The 20954-nt window shown below is 47.9% G+C and overlaps 5 protein-coding genes across 5 annotated transcripts; 3 read left to right on the top strand and 2 right to left on the bottom strand.

Annotated features, from left to right (window-relative positions):
• Positions 1-375: 375 nt before the first annotated feature.
• Positions 376-1218, top strand: N7532_003004 (HAT dimerization; the record flags this gene model as incomplete). Its single annotated transcript, XM_056615498.1, has 2 exons — positions 376-383; positions 888-1218. Coding segments are annotated over 2 exons (339 nt in total), but the record flags the coding sequence as incomplete, so codon positions are not given.
• A 1903-nt stretch (positions 1219-3121) lies between these two features.
• Positions 3122-3688, top strand: N7532_003003 (uncharacterized protein; the record flags this gene model as incomplete). The annotated part of the gene is made up of 1 exon (XM_056615497.1): positions 3122-3688. One exon carries the CDS (start codon positions 3122-3124, stop codon positions 3686-3688), a length of 567 nt encoding a protein of 188 aa, XP_056475854.1.
• A 3951-nt stretch (positions 3689-7639) lies between these two features.
• On the bottom strand, positions 7640-9304 carry N7532_003002 (sugar porter family MFS transporter; the record flags this gene model as incomplete). The annotated part of the gene is made up of 3 exons (XM_056615496.1): positions 7640-8358; positions 8417-8642; positions 8693-9304. 3 exons carry the CDS (start codon positions 9302-9304, stop codon positions 7640-7642), a joined length of 1557 nt encoding a protein of 518 aa, XP_056475853.1.
• Positions 9305-11864: 2560 nt separating this feature from the next.
• N7532_003001 (uncharacterized protein) lies at positions 11865-13237 on the bottom strand (the record flags this gene model as incomplete). The annotated part of the gene is made up of 3 exons (XM_056615495.1): positions 11865-12443; positions 12571-12730; positions 12837-13237. Coding segments are annotated over 3 exons (1140 nt in total), but the record flags the coding sequence as incomplete, so codon positions are not given.
• Positions 13238-18529: 5292 nt separating this feature from the next.
• N7532_003000 (arginase family protein) lies at positions 18530-19546 on the top strand (the record flags this gene model as incomplete). The annotated part of the gene is made up of 1 exon (XM_056615494.1): positions 18530-19546. One exon carries the CDS (start codon positions 18530-18532, stop codon positions 19544-19546), a length of 1017 nt encoding a protein of 338 aa, XP_056475851.1.
• Between the last annotated feature and the right edge of the window lie 1408 nt (positions 19547-20954).

The following is a 20954-nucleotide window of genomic DNA, read 5'->3' as shown; positions in this document are numbered from 1 at the left end:
TCATTGACAAAGACTGGAACTATCGAGAAATGCTTCTTGGATTTGAACCGCTGCATGGCCCTCACACGGGGAGCAACCTCAGTGATGTTTTGCACCAACTACTGAAGGAACGGAAACTCCTGGATCGCATCTTTAGCATCACTACCGATAACGCGACCAATAACGAAACTCTCATACGAGCCTTGCAGGAAAGACTGATCTCCACCGGCGCGATTGGCTCCAGAGAATCAATAGTTCGAGTTCCTTGTATGGCTCATGTGATTCAACTTTGCCTGAAACAACTTTTGGGGCATATGAAAGCAGCACCCCGGAACAAAGAGATAAAGACGTTTTGGTCTGACACCCAAGCGAATGGGTTGAAAGATTCGGTCAACCATGGAGATGTGGCTCATACTCTAACCAAAGTGAGCATAGATTCTCTCTGATTGGCTGTCAATATAAATGGAGCACTGATAGAACTAGATTCGATCATTTGCTGTTTTTGTCAACGCAAGCCCACAACGGCGAGATGCCTTTCTGTGTCTCCAATCAGGTGGAACTCGGCTGTTCCCGTTGCATGACGTTCAAATACGCTGGAATTCGACGTTTTTGATGCTTCGCCGTGCGCGCCGGCTAAGAAACGTTATCGACAAATACTGCTGCGATCATGAATACTCGCAGTTCAAGGTTACTGATGCTGAATGGAGGCAAATTGACTACCTGGTTCATTTGACTAAACCGTTCTTTCAGTTCACCATGGCTCTGATGAAGACCAGAGACATCACAATTCATAGTGTGTTCCTCGTGTACAGGAAGCTGCTGGAGCATATTGAAAGGTCGAATCGGAAATTGAAAAGAAAGGCAACACCCTGGAAGAAGGACATGTATGGCGCTTTGCTTGTTGCGAGGCAGAAGCTGAAAGAGTACTATGAAAAGACTTACCGCGACCACGGTTTTCTCTATGGCACTGGAACATTACTCGCTCCTCAATATAAATTGAGTGCTTTCGATGATAGAGAGTACTCTACCTGCCACGAAGATACGTCGAAACGGTACTGTGAATACTTGAGAGCATGTTTCACACAGTATCAGCAGCAGAACCCCGAGCTGTTATTCCGCACGGTGCAGCGCTCTTCCACTTTACATAGCTCAGAGCTTGATCGGCTACTTGAACCACCTGATGCATCGATGCTCCACGAAGGGGCAGAGTATGACGAAGTGGACCAGTATCTTAGAGAAGGTACGAGCAACTGGCATACTGTACTAGAACGACTGACTGACTTCTGATAGCAAATGTCCCGGTATCACCGCGGCTTTATTGGAAGGAACACGAATACGAGTTCCCGGTGCTCTCTCGGCTTGCACGAGACTTGCTTTCGGTCCCTGCCACCGGCGCGGGCGTAGAAAGGCTTTTCAATAGTGCACGAGACATTTGTCATTACCGTCGAGGATCTCTTCATGAAGCGACTATTCAAGACTTGATGATGTATATGTGCTCAGAAAAGTTCACACTAGAGGGACAGCAACTGACCCGTCTGGAGAAACCATTGGAGAACGACAGCCAAGAGGCACTTGAAGAGGATGAAGCGCTGAAGGCAATTGAAGAGGATGCAGAGCCGATCAGCGACGATGAAGAAATTGAAGAGAGCGAGGACTTCGAGGGTAATTTTGAGCTCGAGGAGCCATATCAAGCGGAGTGTACGCTGGCAGAGACTGGTCGGAGCACCATGGACAGCCAGACTTACGACCTGGAACAAGAGGAAGAGGGTATGGAGGAAGAGGGTATGGAGGAAGAGGTGGTTGAATCCGAGGAAGCAGATTTACTTCCGCCTCCAATCACGCAGTTGGGTGAGAGAAGCCAGAAGAGATCTTCTGGTCGGGTGACAATGCCCTCGAGCCGACTGCGAGGTTATGAGATATACTAGTCTTTATAGTTAGCCAATCTTATTTTCTTCGTCCATCATATTTGTTCCAAATCTTCTCAGCCGTAGACCAGGAGAACACAATCGATACCATTATGTAATCGAAAATTACTGCATAATTTAATGTAAAGTGATAAGTCAGCTTTTTTTGCCTTTTTGGGTTATCAAGGGTACCCATTTGGGTCTTGGGTTGGGTTGCCCAAATGACAACCCGCCCACGGGTTTGCTGACTAAGACCCAACCCAACCCGTGGGCCGGGTTTTCGTGGGCGGGTTTGGGCCGTGGGCGGGTTTTGGCGAGGCCTAGTGGGAACGCTTTAAAGTTTGACATCCTGTCACGTGGGAGGAAAGCCATTGGCCAATCATTGACCGTAACAATGATATCACGTGATCTACCAACACTGGCGTATAGTGAAGTACGGCAGGCGAAGAGCGACGCGGCAGTGAAGCTACTTTCCTTCCCCTCGCACATTTTTTCAAGACCAGCCATGTGAGATTAGCTAGTGTTTGCATTTCCCGTGACCATTTGACGAGAGGATTGATCTCGAACATCCCTACGAACTTGCATTGTGCCAAGAAGTGTAAAGCACAGTCGTGGGTGGTAAATTTCAACTCCTCCCAGACTGCTCTGCCTTTGGGGACCAGAAGAGAAAGCAGCCAAATGATGAACTGAAGCGTGCATGGAGCCAATTATTCTCAATGGCAATGAAGAAGCTCATTAGGAGCAAGTAGAATATGGCGTCGCTGAAGGAATCCATGGAATCCGGCGTCAAGGTAATCCCAGATCATTAGTGGCAGAGCCCGCTATAAAGACCCCCCACCAACCCTGCGACAGGCCTGCTAAGTCGACGTATGATCCGTACTTTTGTGCGCGAACAATCGACGGAACCAAACAAATAAGTTAACTCCGATAAGATGGAAACCGATCATATAGAGGACTGTAGTAATTCAAAGGAAGATTGCTTATATGCCTTCTGGACAGAAAACTTGAGGGTTTATATACACATGCGACCTCCAGATTGATTTCCAATCAAAGCTGGTAATTCCGTGAGGTTAGGAATTGATTCCGTTACGATACGACATATCACAACAAGGACAAGTACAACTGCTATAGTCTTAATTGCTCGGTACTCAATTCCGCCCAGCTCATCACGTTGTGTTTAAGTCAGGTCAACAAAGGTAGAGTTTCGGCCAATAGTTGGATTCCAGCTCAAGTAAGGCATGCTGTCGACTTCATTGTCCCTGGTTAGAGAGTGGATACTCCCCATCGATGTCCTTTTGCGTGGCTATGCGGCCGACAGAGCTAACGGCTTCAATACACCTTCAATTTCGCAGTCGGTACCACGCGTACTCATGTCAGGAAGTGTGGTACTGGATGGGGCCAGCCCAGACCAGCTTGCCCTCGCCATTGTAGATATACGGGCCGACCTGATACTGCTGGTACTTCTGGGTAGGTGCTTGGGGCGAGATTTGGCCGTACGGCGCGACGAATCAGGATCCGGGGGCCACTCGCTCGCGGTCATTATAGGTGACTTCCCACTTCAAGGCGCGGACTTCGAGGAGCTATACGAATTGCAGATCATTGGCCTCTGGTCAAGACTTGACTTGGCCAAGAAGGTGCGGAAAACAAGGCACCAAGGGGGGCTACCAACCGTCACGAATGACATCAAATCGCCATCTTTGCGCTGTGCGACGGCATTATGCAGGAACAATAGTAACAACGTGGCGGAAAACAACATGATCAAGGAGTGGCTAGGGAAGAGGACGATCTTCCCCGGTACGAAGTAGGGCAGCAGCAAAAATAAACGAGGGCGAACGCAGGGGTGGGAAAAGAGAAGAAGGAGGGGACGCTTCAAGACAGTCCTACAAGACAGCCCAATGACGAACATTCGGACGTCCCGACTGTCAAACGAGAGAAGAGCAGGCCGGGCCAGGGAGGGGAAAAGAGACTCCACGCAGTTTTTTGCCCGCTCAGGTGGCGACGGGCCTCGGGGGAGCGCATGGAATCTGACAATCGCGGCGAAGGCTCTTGGCATTGTTTCGATCGGTGGAACCGCGTGAGAGCAGCAACGCTGAGTGACGCAAAGACGAGCGAGATGCGAGGTCTTGGGAGAGAAGCGGACGCTCGATCCACTCGTATAATTAGCCTAGTCGGTTTCCACAGGCGACACTCCCATGGGGTCGAGTGTTCGGTGTAGTCCTCGCCGACGCGAGGGTGACCCTGACGACCCGGACCGCGACCCGGACCACGCAGATTTTAGGGCCGTAAGGTTAGACCCTGAAATGGGGTCAGGATAGGGCCATAAAATTCGCGAACCTACCCTCAGGGTCGTCAAACAAGGCAAACATTGCCAAGTCACGCGGAGCATATAGATTTTGGCTGTATTTTTGAGTATCTCAATTACAGTATTTAGAGGAGTAGTTTCTTAATTTGGCAATGTAGAATGAATTAAATCAAAACAAATCAAACTAATCAATCAACCGAAAAGAATGCCCGAATCTCGAATTACATATTTGACGTTTCATACCCATCTAGCGTCCTTGAGTGCTTACGGACTCTGCCTGACACTCGGTGCTGTATCTCTGGCAGAGGTATTGCTTCCGACTCTTGACCATCGTCTTCCTCCTCATCATCTCTCACATAGTCAGCTATATTTCTTATACGTCTTTTGCCGAGTGCTTTTGCGGACGGACCCAGGGCAGCCTGCGCGGTTGGTAGGGTCTGCGAGATAGCTCGGGGCTCTGCGAGATAGCTCGGGGCTGGGACCTGGCTTGGAGCTGTGTCGTAGACGCTTCATCCTCTTCATTGTCGCTAATTGGATCAACAGCGAGTTGCTGCTGTGTTCTCTCTTCCATTGCAGCCTGTATCTCCTGAGCCGAAGGATATTCAGAGAGCATTATTCGCTCCTCTTCATGAACCTCAAACCGTGATGTACACATATACATCATAAGATCTGGGATTGTTTGAGGTTGAAGAGGGCCTCGATGATAATGACAGATATCTCGTGCAGAGTTAAAAAGCCGCTCTACTCCTGCACCACTAGCTGGGATAGAGAGCACATCGCGAGCAAGCCTCGCCATCGTAGGGAACTTATCTTGATGATCTCTCCACCAGGTCAGAGGCTGGGCATTTGTGACTATATCTAAAGGACAAGTCAGTAATTGCTCAAATAGAGATCAAGGGATACTTACTGCGAACAAGATACCTTGCAAGCTCGTCTGACTGTGCTGGCTGTGAAATTTGAGACTGCCAAGCTAAATCAAATTCATCCGGTATCGAACTTATAGTCGGAGCACCTAACCTTTGATGGTCCTCGGCAAAACTCTCAGAGTACTTCTCGAGGAAGGACTCAAGGCTCTGGCGATAGGCTGCTCGGTAGTCGACCCCAGATCCTGGGTCTGGATCCCAGTCGGGAGTCGAGAAGAACTTGAGTTTATCCTGTGGAGGAAGGATTGTGCCAACTGCGTAGAGATGACTGTCAATCTTGTCGGTGTCTCTGTAGTAGGCTGAGAGCTTGAATTTTGCTGCTTCGAGGGATATAAGTATCACCTGCTTCCAAGCAACCTTCTTCCGTCGAAGCTGGTTAATCGACTTTTCAAGATGACCAAATAGCTTGTTGTAGACCTTGAAAACCCGATGGATAGTGATATTATTTGTTTTGCACAAAAGCGTTGTGAATCGGTGATGTTTGGATGGAGTGAGCTAAACAGAGTGCAGCTTGCCGAACGTTGTATTCGTAGCTATCTGGCTAACTAAGGAAGGAAGAAGGAAAGGAAGAAGGTGTGTGTGACGGATAAAGGGAAGTGTCAACTCTGAGAGAGGTAAAATACTGTGGATTCTCCACTCCTCTTGGTTATTCAGCATCCACCCACATTGCAATCGTAATTGTATGGTAATTCGGGTCATTCTCGGAAGAACTGTGATGTAATACGCAGTTTATAGCCCCTGGATCATTTTCATCAGATCGGAACACACACACACACTCTCGTTAATCCATCTCATGCATCAATTGGCCGTCCCTCGATACTAGATGATACACGTATCCGACATCCCGACAGGAAGGTATAGCCCGTCACCGCCCAGGTCCCGTGATTTCAGGTAACACCAATTTCACCAACTTTCTGTAAAACATACCACAGCAATTCCTCTTAGATAGAAAAGAGGGCAAGTTTAGTATTACCAAGCCAGAAGACGTATTCAAAGACTTAATTCAAAGAATCACATAGGGGGTGGATGAAAATTAATGGAATCATAGTTAGACATACAGAACAGGTATAAGAAACAGTAACATATAATGATATGTCAGCGAATTTATACATCCTAACCAGGAAAGGCGTAAAAGAATTATGCAATTCAGGGTAGTCAGGGTCGTAGTCAGGGTGACCCTGACGGGATTTTATGACCCTGAGGGTCGGTCCGGGTCATAAGGCTCGAAACCGGAACCATCCAGGTCCGGGTCGCGAGTCGGTAGGAGGGATCCAATATCAGGATCGTGGCGAGGTCTAGTTCGGTGTTGATTGCCCAAAGGCACGGCCACGATCAGATCACAACACGCGCAGAGCATTAGCATTCACATTGATTCAGAGCTGATTGACTCGCACTCGTACTTGTAGTACGCAAGACGCTCTTGACTCGTCACGCGCCTGACAAGGCTATCCGGTAGTACTCCGTAGACCCGGCACAATGGGGGCAAACAGGGATGGACACGAGGCCAGCCGGCTGGAGTGGCGGACACACTCCACGTCCAAAGGGGAAAGTCTTGGCGCTCTAACTGCAGTCGGCGTGATAAGCTCGCCATTCTGCAGACTACGCAGAGCTTTGCCTGCCCGTTCTCTACTTCAGACAACAGCACTCTTCGATTTTCTAGCGTCAGCATCGGCTGGCCCTGGCTAGCCGGTGGAGACGCGGCAAAGGCAATTTGCACAGGCGAAGCCAGGGCTAGCCCAGGGCTAGCCGTGACTACTTCGAGGCTATCACGGTTAGGCATGGTGTCTACGATAGTGTGATTCGGGGGTTTGATGAGGAGACTGGGGTAGAAGGAGGATGGCAGCATTGGAAGCAGAAGTATCAAGTCGAGAATTATCCCAATTAATCCGATTTGCTATCAAGGTTGGCTGCTACACAATATTAACAGCGGCTCAGAAGTAATAGACAAGACTCGCCAAATGCTAAAATGGAAATAAGAGCAATACTCTGTAAATAAGGAATAATGCCTTTTATAATTCATGGTTGATTCATGAATAATTGGTGTGATCGGGTGGAAATACATATATTTTTAACAAAAAGCAAACCAACTGCATCTTCTTGTAAAGGGCCACCATATAATATTTGTGGGGATATGGTGTATTTACACGAAGGGAATGAGCCAACATAGGCGTCCCAGAATGAATGAATTGTTTGTAATTGGGAATGGGATAACCTCTGAACGGAAGAGTACTTTATACTCTTCATCATGAATCATGACGACTAATTGTAATACAATAACAGTAGGAAATAGTCCTCTATAAGAATATACGAATGTAACAGGTCAGTGGGGTGTTTCCGGGAGTTCTCTGCGTAGAACAAGGCAGATTCCTCAACATCGAGCCGTAGCTGACATTTAGTTATAAAAAGTTTTGTATGTATATGGTGTATCGAGATATATGTATACGCACAAAATCAATTTTAGAAAGCCAGGGCAGGTCGCCCATCATCCAACAACCACATAGAAAATAAAAGAGTAATATATCACAGCTCATCTAAACATCAGTGCGCTCCAAATGAGTAGCCTTTTCACCCTCACGCTTCACCATAGCATCGTGCTCAAGCTGGGCAAGGTCACCGACGTTCTCGCCAGCAACATCACGGACATCACTGAAGTGGACGGAAGGTACGAAACCAGGAGACTTCCAAGCCTTGGAGACCTTGGCATAGAGCTCGTCAACCTGCTCAAGGGACAGGCCCTTGGTCTCGTAGACGAAGAAGTAGACGAAGACAAGACAAATGCAACAGAAACCACCCCAGATGAAGAACACTTTAGCCTGGAGGTTGGCGTTACCAGGGCCAGCGTTGACCATGTAAGGAGTCGCGTAGGCGATAGCCCAGTTGAGCAGCCAGTTGGTGGCGGTGGTGATAGACAGACACTTGGCACGGGCCTTAAGGGGAAAAAGCTCTCCAGTGACTACCCAGGCTACGGGGCCCCAGGAACTGGCGAAGAAGAAGATGTAGATACAGACGAAGGCGATCAGAGACTTGTTAGCGTGGGTGTCACCGGGAAGGGCAGTGCCGACACTGGCTACGATCAGTTGGCAGACGGCCATGCCAATGGCACCAAACATGAGCAGGTTGCGACGGCCCCATTTCTCAACCATCCACAGACCAGGGAAGGTGGAGCAGACGTTGATGATGTTGGTGATCAGAGTGATTGTGAAGCCGTTCGAGATGCCGGAGTTCTCGAAGAAGGTGGTACCGTAGTAGACTATGCAACGGTTAGCACCGTATTTTGAATTTGAGTTTAGAAAAGATTTTCAACGTACAGATGAAGTTCACTCCAGCCAGCTGTTGAAGAGCCTGAACAGCGCAACCAGTGGCAAGACGCTTGCCCAAGGTGCCCTGCAAAATGTCAAGATAAGAGGCCTTCCCGAGACGCATTTCGTACTCGTGGTTGGCCTGGATCTCGGACAATTCCTCAATTATAGCAGGATCATTGATATCAAGACGACGGAGACGGGCAAGGGCCTTGGCGGCAGCCTCATGCTTGTCCTGCTTGATCAGGAAACGGGGGTCTCGGGCAGGACCAGCATACCAGCGACCAAGATGATAGCCCAGGCGAACTGAACAGCGACGGGGATACGGTAGGAGCCTGTATCCATCCTGTGCTGTGTGGAATTGTTGACAATGGCAGCCAAGAGAAGACCGATGGTAATGGCCAACTGGTATGCACCGACGATGGTACCACGGATCCACTTGGGTGAAGTCTCCGACTGATACATGGGGATAGTGGCAGAGAGCAGTCCAACGCCCAAACCGGCGAAGAAACGGCCAGCCACGAACAGCGGGATGGCAGTGGCGATAGTCTGCATGATGACACCGATGGTGAATACCCCGGTGTTGAGGATCATAGCGAGGCGACGACCGAAGAAATCAGCCATGGGGGCAGCGAACAGAGCACCGAAGAAGGTACCAGCCGAGAGCAGGGACACGATCATAGAAGATTGAGAGGCAGTTACGTCAGGGTAGTTATCCACGGGGTTGATGTAGCCAGTCGAAAACGTCTTCCGCCAGAATTTCATAGCGAGGATACCGCTAATAGTACCGGTATCATATCCAAAGAGGACACCACCGAAAGCAACGAACAAACCTATAATGATTGCGGGGGCTGCTGAGCCGGCAGTATCATCGAGCTGCTTGATCATGAAACCCATGGTGAGTGAAATGTGGTAGGTCGAAGGATAGAAGAAGAAAAACAAATAAGAAGTCTCCAAGACCAGAAGAGAAGCAGAACTTGCACCGCAGCCTGTCAGAGGAAAGGATAGTAGAAGACAACCACTACTGAGAGGAGGAAGAAAAGAATCAGATCACAGCTGGGGGCTTCAAGCGGCTAAATAAACGGCGAGACCACCAGGAAATTTCATACCAACCACGAGGAAAATACAGTAAAAAAGAGGGGAAAAAACCAAAAAGCAGAAATTTCAAAGGCAATCACCAACCCCGGGTTCGCACTGACCTGGGTACATGACGCCCCGGACCTCCATGTGCGGGCAGGGGAAACATGGAGGAATGGGGATAGGGTTTGACACGGTGCGACGGGTGGGGAAGGCTGTTTGCGGATAGACCAATGTGGTCGCAGAACAGTGTGGATTGTTGGCGCTAGTCCGGAGCACCCATTGTTAAGTGGCGTATATGAAACCTTGCTGGGGGGTTGACTGGTGCGATCGTCGCTGTGTCCAGGCCACTAACCCCAGCTCGAAGGAATATTCATGATAGAAGTGGCCTGAGTATGTTAGAATCAGAAAGATAGGAATTTTGTCAATGATCATGTCATGTGTGGAAAACAACTGAACACGGAGGTCGTCAGGAACAGAGTGGGAATCGCGAATCATGAGCCGCATCATGGAAATACAAATGGGGATGAACGCCACAACATTCATACGACGATTTGGGTGCTACTGTGTAGTATCATTAGCAAGGATAAGTGGCAAGGTACATTCTTACCACAGAGTAGATCGCATTAATCTAGACTCACTCAAAGCCAGTGGGCGTCGCCAATGTACGAGAAACTCTGGTAGTGACAAGAACAGCCAGTCATATTCCAGTTGTGTCATCTCATCTCCAGATCTTCGCCCTCCACACATCCCCAGATCCTGGAGAATCAAACATGTCGACCGACCACCTACTCGAATCACAGCTGATCCTCATATTGTCAAGTTCCGTTATCGCTCACCGGACATGTAACTTTAACGGACCCTGCCCAAGCTCAGCTTCACCGGGCCCAAATTCAGACAGAGACAAGTGGGACGCCGTATTTTCGGGGACCCGGGAAACCTTGCCGGGATTTTTTACTTGAACAATGCATCCACCACAAGCCGAGACGGGATCTACTAATCAAACATCCCGTGTGGCGCGACTATTCCCATGGCGTGGATTGGACGGGTTTTCCGATGACACTCCGATGTTTTCCCGCCGTCGGCGAATCATAAATTATGCTGATCTCGGGATTGGCGTCTCTACCTGCAATCGTGACCTTGAGCCAACCTACCACCTGAGGTTTTGACCTCAAATCTTATATTTTCTTTTACTCACAGGCACGGAGAATAAAAATATACCCTCTAATTACTTCCACCTACCCTGGTTATTGAGTTTTTCGTCTGCAAATTTGGCGGATTCTTGTTAATTCTGCCGTGATACGATGATGGTGGGGCGAGTGTGTGGAGAGACCGCCTTCCCGGATAGGTTATTTTATTGACCCGCGCTAAACCCAAATGGTGGTTAGGGGTTTGGATCGTAACCTGTCGGTTCCGCTTTAGACTCAATCACCTGGACGAATCATAGATACCTTGTCTTCTGCATTGGTTATGTTCGTTCTCACATAGGAAGCAGGTCAGGCCGCACTCCGTGGGAATATATATTTTCCGAGAGTAGATGGTTGATTAGTAAACCATTATGATTGGTCAGGTTGAATACCAACTTCTTGGCAATACCAACCCTTTTCAATCTCCACACCCCCCTCCTCTCCACCAATCGTGAGCCCTCCCAACTCCCGCCTATTTTCATCAAGAACAAATTACAGTCAACTCTCACTTATGGCACACCCCACCATCCAACAGAATTTGCGTGCCATAAGTGAATTGTGCTTATTGTGATCGGATGACTAATTTGGTTATATTGATCGACATATATTAATTCCTAGTTAGGAAGTCATCCAATGGCCTCTGTTTCCTCCCATCCAACTGTAGCCTATTGAATAGACGTTCTAACCCCCCTATTTGACGTATATTTTCCTCAGTAGTGCCCTCTTGATGCTGAGCCCATAGAAGAGCTTTCTGGATACTATTAGTAGCCTCAGCACCAGACGGAAGCTCTGTTGAGATGGGCTACGACGAAGCACTGAATATTGAATAAGGGCCTGCCAGACAAATCGACCTTAATGGAATTGACAGAACTTGAACTTGACTGTATATTGTCTTGTCTACGTACGATTCTGGGGGTATTTATCCCTGAACGGACGGCAAGCCCCTGACAGTAGTAAATCCCTCATAATCGGTCTCGATCGGGGTTCTTCCATGAAGATCTCCCGAATGTAGAATATAATGGTGGCAAGAGAGCTTGAAGCGTAATCAAGCTCAGTGCCTCCGGTTTCCCTGGACAGGCATGCCGACAGAGCTTGGGAATGTGGCATCAATTCGGTGCCTTATCCTGGAACCTCAACAAGCTCTATTGGTGGCCCATATATATATATTCGTCATCCTGGTCATCATCAGTACCACCATCACCACCCTCACCAGATATGTCGGCGATGATATCAGATAAATCAGACTCACCGAAGTCATTTTCATCTGATGGATTTAAGAAATTATCCAATGACATGACTGTATGTGTATCGCTATCCACATCTGCAGGAAACCGGTTGATTACGCTCTGGTATAGAGGCATTAATTCAAGCGGTTCTGGCCTTGGCGCACTTTGTATCTGATCAGTGCAGCGACTAACGATAGTGCTCTTAATAAAGCAGTTCTGTATAGTCTGATCAAGAACATCATTTCGCCAGGCCTGGGTAAGCCAGCGGAGGGTGTAATTGAGGCTCATTTTCTTCTTCGGATCGAGGTTCTGGTCAAGGATATTAATCATCCATATCATCCATTTCCTCCGATAATGGTGCTTTAGATTTTGGATGATTCCTTGATTTAATGGCTGATAAACCGATGTCGCATTTGCTGGGAAAAATACCACCTTGATATTAGATGGTGGCGGTGCATCTTCAAGCGCACATAGAGGTGCGCTAAAATTGTCTAGCAAGAGCAGAACGCGTCGTTGCTTGCCAATATTCTTATAAAACGCGCGAAGCTATTCTCCCATAATACCACTGCGCATTCACGCTTTCCTATTCCAGCGCCAGGTACATCCGATCGCTCGGATATTTACACCCCGGAGTGCGTGGTGTCATTGCTGTACCAATCAGCCATAGAGGCACTCGGTCTGATCCAGTAGAATTCGTCAAAACTACTATAGTGACTCGGGCCTTATCTCTCTTTTGACCAGCATAACCATCTGTTGATAGACCACCGTTTGGCATACGGCGCCAGTAAAGCCCAGTTTCATCCATATTATATATATCCTCTGGTTGATATTGACTGCAGATCGCCTGAATAGGGTTTTATCTCATCGTGTATCGAGGTTGGGGCTGATGCAGATTCACCGTGGAAGGTATGGTAATGGAGGGAATGACGTTGTTTAAACCGAATAAGCCACCCATCAGAGAAAAGGGGCACTGGACGTTCAGCATATTCAGGGGTTTTCCTCCAATACTCAATAGCTTTAAGCCGAAGTAGTGGGCCTGTTATAGGAAAGCCGGCATCCTGATGTCGTTGCTGCCATTCAAAGAGAGCTTGGTCTAATATAGGCCAATGTGATGTCGATGAGCGCATATTTAGACTTGCTGGACCAATATCAAGATGCTGGTATTTGGATGAAAGGATCTTTGAGACAGTGGCCCGATCAATAAGTCGACCAAATTGGGACCGAAACCACTCAACGCAGACTCGCTGAGAAGGCGTAGGCTGTGTTTCGGATGCATAGACGCGTAGAGCCTGCTTCTGAGCGTCAGATATGCCCTTCCTGGCTCGCCTTGTGGTTGGCATTTTGGCCGAAAGTCCGACTGAATTCTGCATTGTGATTGGTCGGTGTATTATGACTAAGCCAAAAAAAGGAGAAAAGATGTGTGCAATAACTGAGATGTGCCATAAGTGGTATATGGTAAAAGGGGAAAAAGTGAGTCCGTCCACGAAAATTCGGGTGCTTTTACCCGATGTGTGTTATTTCTGGGCATGCCATAAGCGAGAGTTGACTGTATTAATCTTCTTTTACTCACATCTTGAACCCATTGACCGCGGGGTGAACAAGTATCCTTCCAAGATCTACATGAAATCCGATTGATCTTGAATGAACGTATGGTTGCTTGGTACAACCTGTATGTCGCTGGTTGTAAAGGATTGAAAGTATCGCTGAATGCAATATGCTGGCGAAGCTCTCTAACTCGTTGCCAGATATCCTCAGTGGCATACGAGTGGACCATTTGCTTTAGCTCAGGGTCTGTATATTCACATATTTTGACTCCTGTGCATTTGTAAGAACTATTTTGAATAGGGATTCTCTGTCCAAGCAGCGAATCACGCTGGGTAAGGCGGTTTCGATAGACTTGCTTCCTCGAGTACTGGATCTGAGAACGTTTAACATATAGTTATTACATTAATAATGTATTGACGTACCCCTTCAATTGATTGTTCAACCGCGAAACGAGACCCGTCAGGCACATTGATCACATATGTAAATCCATCAGGGTCCATACGGGGATACTCTGGTAAGGCTGTAGTATACTCGATAAAAGCGGGTTCGAAGCGGTGCACGATTATCATGTAGGATAGTTTTAAGACATTCCTATACATAATATACTATTAATGCACGGTTAATATATCCCTAGTTTCACATACCGGAGTTGCGTCTGAAGGCTCAGGAGACCGTTGGATAATAGGGGAAACTGCATTTGCCCTACTATTGAGGTCATGCTCGAGCTCTTGCTCAAGTTGCTTCTCTATTATTGCACTGACATCGAGGTTGTTTTCTAGAAAGACTGCCATGGTTGAGTAGTGCGCAATCTAGGATAAAGAAGACCAATTTTCCCCGCCCGACCCATGGCACTGCGCTATTTAATAATGACAAACTGAGGGGGTGGTCAAATACCACTAGGACACTTCGGGATAGGCTTATTCATCGTTCACCCAATCCTCCCTAGTGTGGTTTCATAACAAGCCACAGTTCGATTATAGAGACCCCTGAGATTGCTCAACCGATCTCAACAACCTCCAATCTATCATCTGATTCTATTGGACATCGTCAGTACTAACCAGTACATCAATTTCTCATCCTGACACTATTTCATAGTACATGAGTAATTGTCAGCATTCGCTGGTATGTGATGAGAAGCTGACTGATGCTAAATCATATAACCAGGAATGTGTGAAAGAAGAGTGAGACCTGTCAAAGAGAGAGAACTGTTTGATTAACTAATGATGTAACTAAGTAGATATATATAGACCGAAAATAGAACAAATAGTGCAAACAAAATATGCAAGTGAAAAGGGGCACGAACAGGGGTAGTTCGATACATTAAACGCCATGCATTTAATGTGGCTTCAATATATTTGACGCCACTCATAGGGAAGGTTCAGTATTCAGAACTTCGGATGAACCATCGGCTGTCACTCCCAAGGGCAATCACTTGTGATTTCCCGATAGTAATTTAATAACTATTGTAGTGGGGAGACCCCCTCCCCCTGCTACCTGGGTGCCATCCATGTTATGTGACATAGCCGGCAGTATACGGTGGCCGGATAGCTAGTTCTAGAATACACCTTCTTACACCTCCCCGACCTGACCCCTACATTTGGGGTTCTCGCTATTTCCTGACAGCTACGCTTGTGTTTTGTGGTGGTTTTCTGCTGAATCGACCCGCACGTCTCAGCGCGTGCTGCCATCGAGCGTTCCCCTCTTCACTATCTACTGCGGCGAGGTATTTTAATTCAACGGCAGGGTAGCAGAGTAGGCACGGATTTTCTTGATGTTTTTTACTTTCATAGAAGAGGATTCTCATGGCTCTTTATAGTGACTGGCTAGGCACTAGCTCTGCACTCAGTCACGGAAGAGCGTCCGCCACGCTGTTATACTGTCGTCCAATGAAAGTCACTGCAGAGACACGCTCCTTCAGTAAAGGGGTAAGGCAATGAAATTAACCCTCACTGGGACTGCGGGGTTGTTCTGCTGAGAACGCCGGCTGATAACAGGTCATCGCAATAGTAAACAGCCAACAATGATCCACAGCGAAATCTGTGAGCAAATAGAGTCGTCCCTGAGCGGGTCTCGATATTGAAGATATGGAACTCCGCAATCATGCTCGAGGTATATGCATACTGTATCGCACCTGCTCCATGAAGAAAGTATGTGGTACACTATGTATAGAGTCTGCGCACAAAGTCCATCATCGATTTTCACTTTCATTAGATTAGCGTCTATTTCCTATGCCTTTTCCTACATACGGGTTGGGTGCTATTTGAAAGCGTCACAGGGCGGATTGGATGCGTGGTTTGGTTGGCTGATGGAGCTGACTAAGCGATCCTGATTTAGGACATCTCTATTAACTAGATAAGCGAGAGAATATTGTTTCCATCGGTTGTTTCGTATCCTGCTACATGGTTTGTACATAGTCGACCGTTCTTGCCTTCCATGTCAGAAATATGAGAGGCCCTCTTTCAGACCCTAGTTACATGATAGACTAATCCTTATATGGTTATAGCGTATTTAACGGCCTGTTCGGAGGCTGAAATGTTATAATGCTAAACGAGCAAAAGACCTAGGTATTTGTGGATGTATTGTTACATCTACACAAAATAAAATTAACGTAATCGGTAAGCGAGCCGCGCATGTAAGCCAGTCGCGCACCCACCCCAAAATGCGTCCATGAATTAGCACTTAATTCATTCAACCAACCATGCCACCAATTCGCGCCAGAGGCTCTACAAATCCAACAGAGCAAGAGGGTAGGATATTATTAGCCACCCAGGCTGTTAAAAATCAAGAAATATCCTCCGTTCGCAAAGCTGCGCGCATTTATAATGTTCCTGAAACTACACTTCGCGATCGTCGTCACGGCACCACAAATCGCGCGATTTCTCGCGCAAATTCGCATAAATTAACAGAAATCGAAGAGGAATCACTTCAAAAATGGGTACTCTCTTTAGATGATCGCGGAGCAGCACCCCGGCCGTCTACTGTACGCGAAACTGCGAATCTTCTTCTCGCGGCCCGCGGAACTACACCAGTTCAAACCGTCGGAGAAAAATGGGTTTCTAACTTCGTAAAACGATACCCAAGCCTATCATCCCGATTCTCAAGACGTTATAATTACGAACGTGCGAAGTGCGAAGATCCAAAAATCATTAGGGAGTGGTTTGATCTTGTTCAAAAAACCATTCTTCAATACGGTATCGATCCCGACGACATTTATAACTTCGATGAGACTGGTTTCGCGATGGGATTAACAGCGACCGCGAAGGTTATCTCGAGGGCTGAATACTACGGTCGGCGATCGCTTTTACAGCCCGGAAATCGCGAGTGGGTGACTGTAATCGAGTGTACGAATGCTTCAGGGTGGACGCTCCCTCCGTGTGTGATTTTTAAAGGCAAAGTTTTGATCGAGGGTTGGTTCGATAATCTTCCGATAGACTGGAGATTCGAGGTTAGTCTGAATGGCTGGACGTCCGATGAGATCGGCCTTCGTTGGCTCGAAAATCTCTTTATTCCGTCGACTTCTTCGCGGCTGAAGGGAAGGTATCGACTTTTGATACTCGATGGTCACGGAAGCCATTTGACTCCGAAATTCGATGAACTTTGTGAACAACGATATCATACCAATCTGTACACCTGCGCACTCGTCTCACCTTTTACAGCCACTCGATATCGGCTGTTTTGCGGTGTTAAAGCGCTCGTACGGTCGGATAGTTGAAACGAAAATGCGGAATAGAATCAACCATATCGACAAACTTGATTTCCTCGAGGCTTATCCTTCCGCGCGAAACGAAGCCTTTCGCTCCGATACTATTATAAATACCTTCAGAGCAGCTGGTTTGGTACCTTTTTCACCCGATCAAGTGATCTTAAAGCTTGATATTTGTCTTCGAACCCCGACCCCCCCCTCCAAGCCGGGATAGCGAATCAAGCTAGAATTTTACACCAAAAACCCCTTTTACCGATAAACAAGTACGTCGGCAAGCTTCATCAATCAAATCTTTACTTCGTACGGGGTCTCGAAGTCCACCAAGCCCATCAGATCGAGCGTTAAACCAGCTTATTAAAGGCTGCCAACTTTCGATGCAGAGCGGTATTTTACTAGCGGAGGAAAACAAACGATTATGGGCAGAAAACGAGAAGAAGAAACAAAAACGCACTAGATCTCGCAGGCAGATGCCTTCCACTGAGGGCCTCTCAGTTTTTGAGGCCTCTGCATTAACAATGCAGTCGCAGCAAGCAATTGAACCCGCTCCACCCCCTGGGGATGGAAGGCCTTCGGAGGGTTTACAGCCACCTACGCGGGCCCAGCGAGGATGTGGAATATGTAGGCGCCCGGGACATAGAAAGGAGACATGCCCAGATAGACCAGCAAGTTAGCTGAATTAGATTAATAGCGTTTTTGTTGAAATAAATGCGTTTAAAATTAATAGGTTGCTTAAGGTGCGCGACTGGCTTACATGCGCGGCTCGCTTACCAATTACGTTGGGGTATCGTGATGTCACCATGACGTCGTTTCACTCAAGCGTCCCAACCCAAGTGTCCCCACTCGCTTGAAGCGCTCACGAAATCCCAACCCACCGCTCGATGGCATGGAACCTCGATCCCTGGCAGCGTGTGCACTCCGTCTCAAGTCGCCAAGGTGGAGAAGTATGGTGAGCATTCTGTCACCAATATGCAATACGCAAGGATATGCGAGTGTTCGGCAGTCCCAGTCTCCCCCGATCTCCTCTTCCTGGCTGACTAGCCACGTGGATCAATGGTAGAATGATCACCCCTTTACACAGTATTAATAATCCGCCTCGTATTCTTGATGTTAACTGAACAGTTTTGCCCTCTGGACTGTTCTCCGCATCATCCAAACCAATCATAAGCCCAAACTTTTTTTGTGACTCACATTTGACTCTGTGCGTGGTTATTGCCAATCCTGTGTGAAACATCAACGATACAATCCCTTCCCATGTCATCATCTGCAGTGTTCGGCATCTTTTATTTGGGTTGATCTCTTGCAATTCACTTTCATTGATACTGTATCTGCTCTTTATATTTCTTTTCGACAGAAACCTCAAGCTTCTCTCAGCACCTACCATACCATGGCTGCGTCACGCTCAATCTCCATCACCTACGTGCCCGCGGATTGCGGCTCTATCATCCCAGGAAAATCCAAAGCACCCAAAGCATTTCAAGATGTGCACATCGCCAGCAAGCTGAGGGACGCAGGTCTCTCATTTGTCTCAGAGCACCACCCACTAGACTCTCCCGCGACTTACGTAGCAACAACCTTCGCTCCAGGCAGCGTCCGCAACGAAGAAGTGAACATCTCGGTCTGCCAACGTGTCTGTCGCACCATTGCACAAAACCTCGACTCAGCCGTCATCCAACCCCCATTCCAACTCATCCTTGGCGGCGAATGCTGCATGTCCCCAGCCATCCTCTCCGCCTTCTGGCGGCACGCAGACTCCCAGATACCGCCCTTACGCGTCGGCCTCATCTATATCGACGCCGACACTGACCTTGCCTCTCCGACTAACCCCGGCTCTACCGGCAACCTTGCAGGTATGAACATGACACACCTCATCCGATCTCCTGGTGCACTACAGAGCATGGAGCAGTTCTCACGCCCTTCCGGCGAGCCACTCTGTGACGCCTCCAACACAGTCCTGTTCAGCATCAACATGTCCTACCCAGGAAATAAGGAAGAGCACTTCACGTACCTCTTCGACAACAACTACAAGGTTGTCAGCTCAGCTTCCGTGGCACGTGGGCCTGAGCAGCGCGCGAAGGAAGCCTTACAGTATCTGGAGAGCAGGGTCGATGTTATCATGGTGCATCTGGATGTCGACGCCATCGACCCGTTGCTTTTCCCGCTAGCAAACCTGCCAAACTTCACGGGAGTGACATTTGAGCAGATGATGCGAGCATTGAAGGTTTTCTTAGCTAGTGAGAGGGTGGGGGGATTGACGGTCGCGGAGGTCAATCCGGATCACGATCCCGAGCTCCGGATGGTGGAGAGGCTGACAGATCAGATTGTGGAGATGCTAGGGGCGAGAGGTTCGAGAAAGGCGAGTGGAGTCAAAAATAAAGCAGAGAAGAGCACACATGAGGAGTGAAATCACGTGGGACGGACATAGCCTATCAATGGGGATGCAGGTGAGGGAGCATCTGTGAGCATACTGTACATGGTAAACGACTATGGGCGAGGGTATGGGCTATGGCAAACATGAAATGAATGATGGGGGGATTCAAGAACCTCTCTGCCTCGTTTATTCTATTTGCGTGGATTAAGCGATTTTGGGATCCAAGGTGATCGGAGAAGAATGGCGCTCCTATATTCGAGCAGCTTGTAAATAAGCTTTCGCAGGGAAATTCAGCTTTACAAACGCCTTGGTGAGTTGATTCCAGTGGACCTGAGCGGCGACCACTTTAGCGTATCATGTAGGGTTTGAAAGAGCAATCCCTATGTTGCCGACATGGAAGGCAATCCTGAGTGGGTCTGTAGTAGCAGGTACTTGACAATGCTGTCTCATTGGTGCTTGGTTGGATCCCAGGTCACGTCCCAGGTCACGTTCCTTCCTTCTCGTGTTCGGTTGTCTCTGCTCGTCTCTTTGCTCTCCTGTCCTAGTACAGTACCTGCTTTGCAAGTTTCATCCTCGTAAATTGTGCCATGTACCCATTCTGTCCGCTATTGCAATAATCTTCCAATGCCTATGCTGTCTCCTCATTATGCTGTCTGCCTGCTGCTCTTCTTGCTATTCGCCGGTCATTCCGCCTCGCCCCTCTTGCCCGCTTCTCCTTTCACCCGTCAATCAGTCTACAGCCCCTACAAAATATTTCAGCTACCTTTTTCATCTAGGTTTGATGTGCTGCAGATAACGTTATGCCTTCAAATTCAACTTGTCCGCCTATTACTCATGTTCGAGACTTCGTCGAGCATGTCGAACCGGAGCCTACACGTCCCGGTAAAGGCTTTCAATGCAAATCCGTATATCACTGAACATACCGTTAAAAGACATTCAATCAGAGGAAGTTGAAGAAATTCCTACCCTGGTTAGATTTTTTAATGAGGGTAACCAGTCTGACCATTACAAGCCAAACACCTGTGTGATAACTCAACAGAAGGGATTGTCTAGTTCTGAAAACTATCTGGGGCATACGGTCTTATATACACTAGCGTACTGAATCGGAGATTCAGTATTCCGAATGGAACTTAGTAAGCCTGTTCCACACTGTACTGACTGACCTAACCAGGGTTGTCAGTACCAGACCATACCGCGTATTCTGTGCCAAATATCACATCCTCCCCCACTAGATTCGAGCTCGCCCTCGAGATCAAAGACGGGAGGAACTCAGATAGCAATTGGGTAGTAATCAGAACCGGAGTAAGCATGTCAAACAAAGAGTACCGAAATTAGTTCAGGGAAGAGCAGGGATTCGGTACTCCACGTCTTTGTTCTGTACCAGTATCATCTCCATATCCACCTATTGAAGGATAATCCTTTCAGTAGTGATTCAAAGAGA

This window comes from Penicillium argentinense (genome assembly GCF_028826775.1).
Source record: "Penicillium argentinense strain IBT 30761 chromosome Unknown utg000004l_segment0_segment0, whole genome shotgun sequence".
NCBI classification, from domain to species: Eukaryota; Fungi; Ascomycota; class Eurotiomycetes; order Eurotiales; family Aspergillaceae; genus Penicillium; species Penicillium argentinense.
This window is presented reverse-complemented; position numbering and strand designations above follow the sequence as displayed.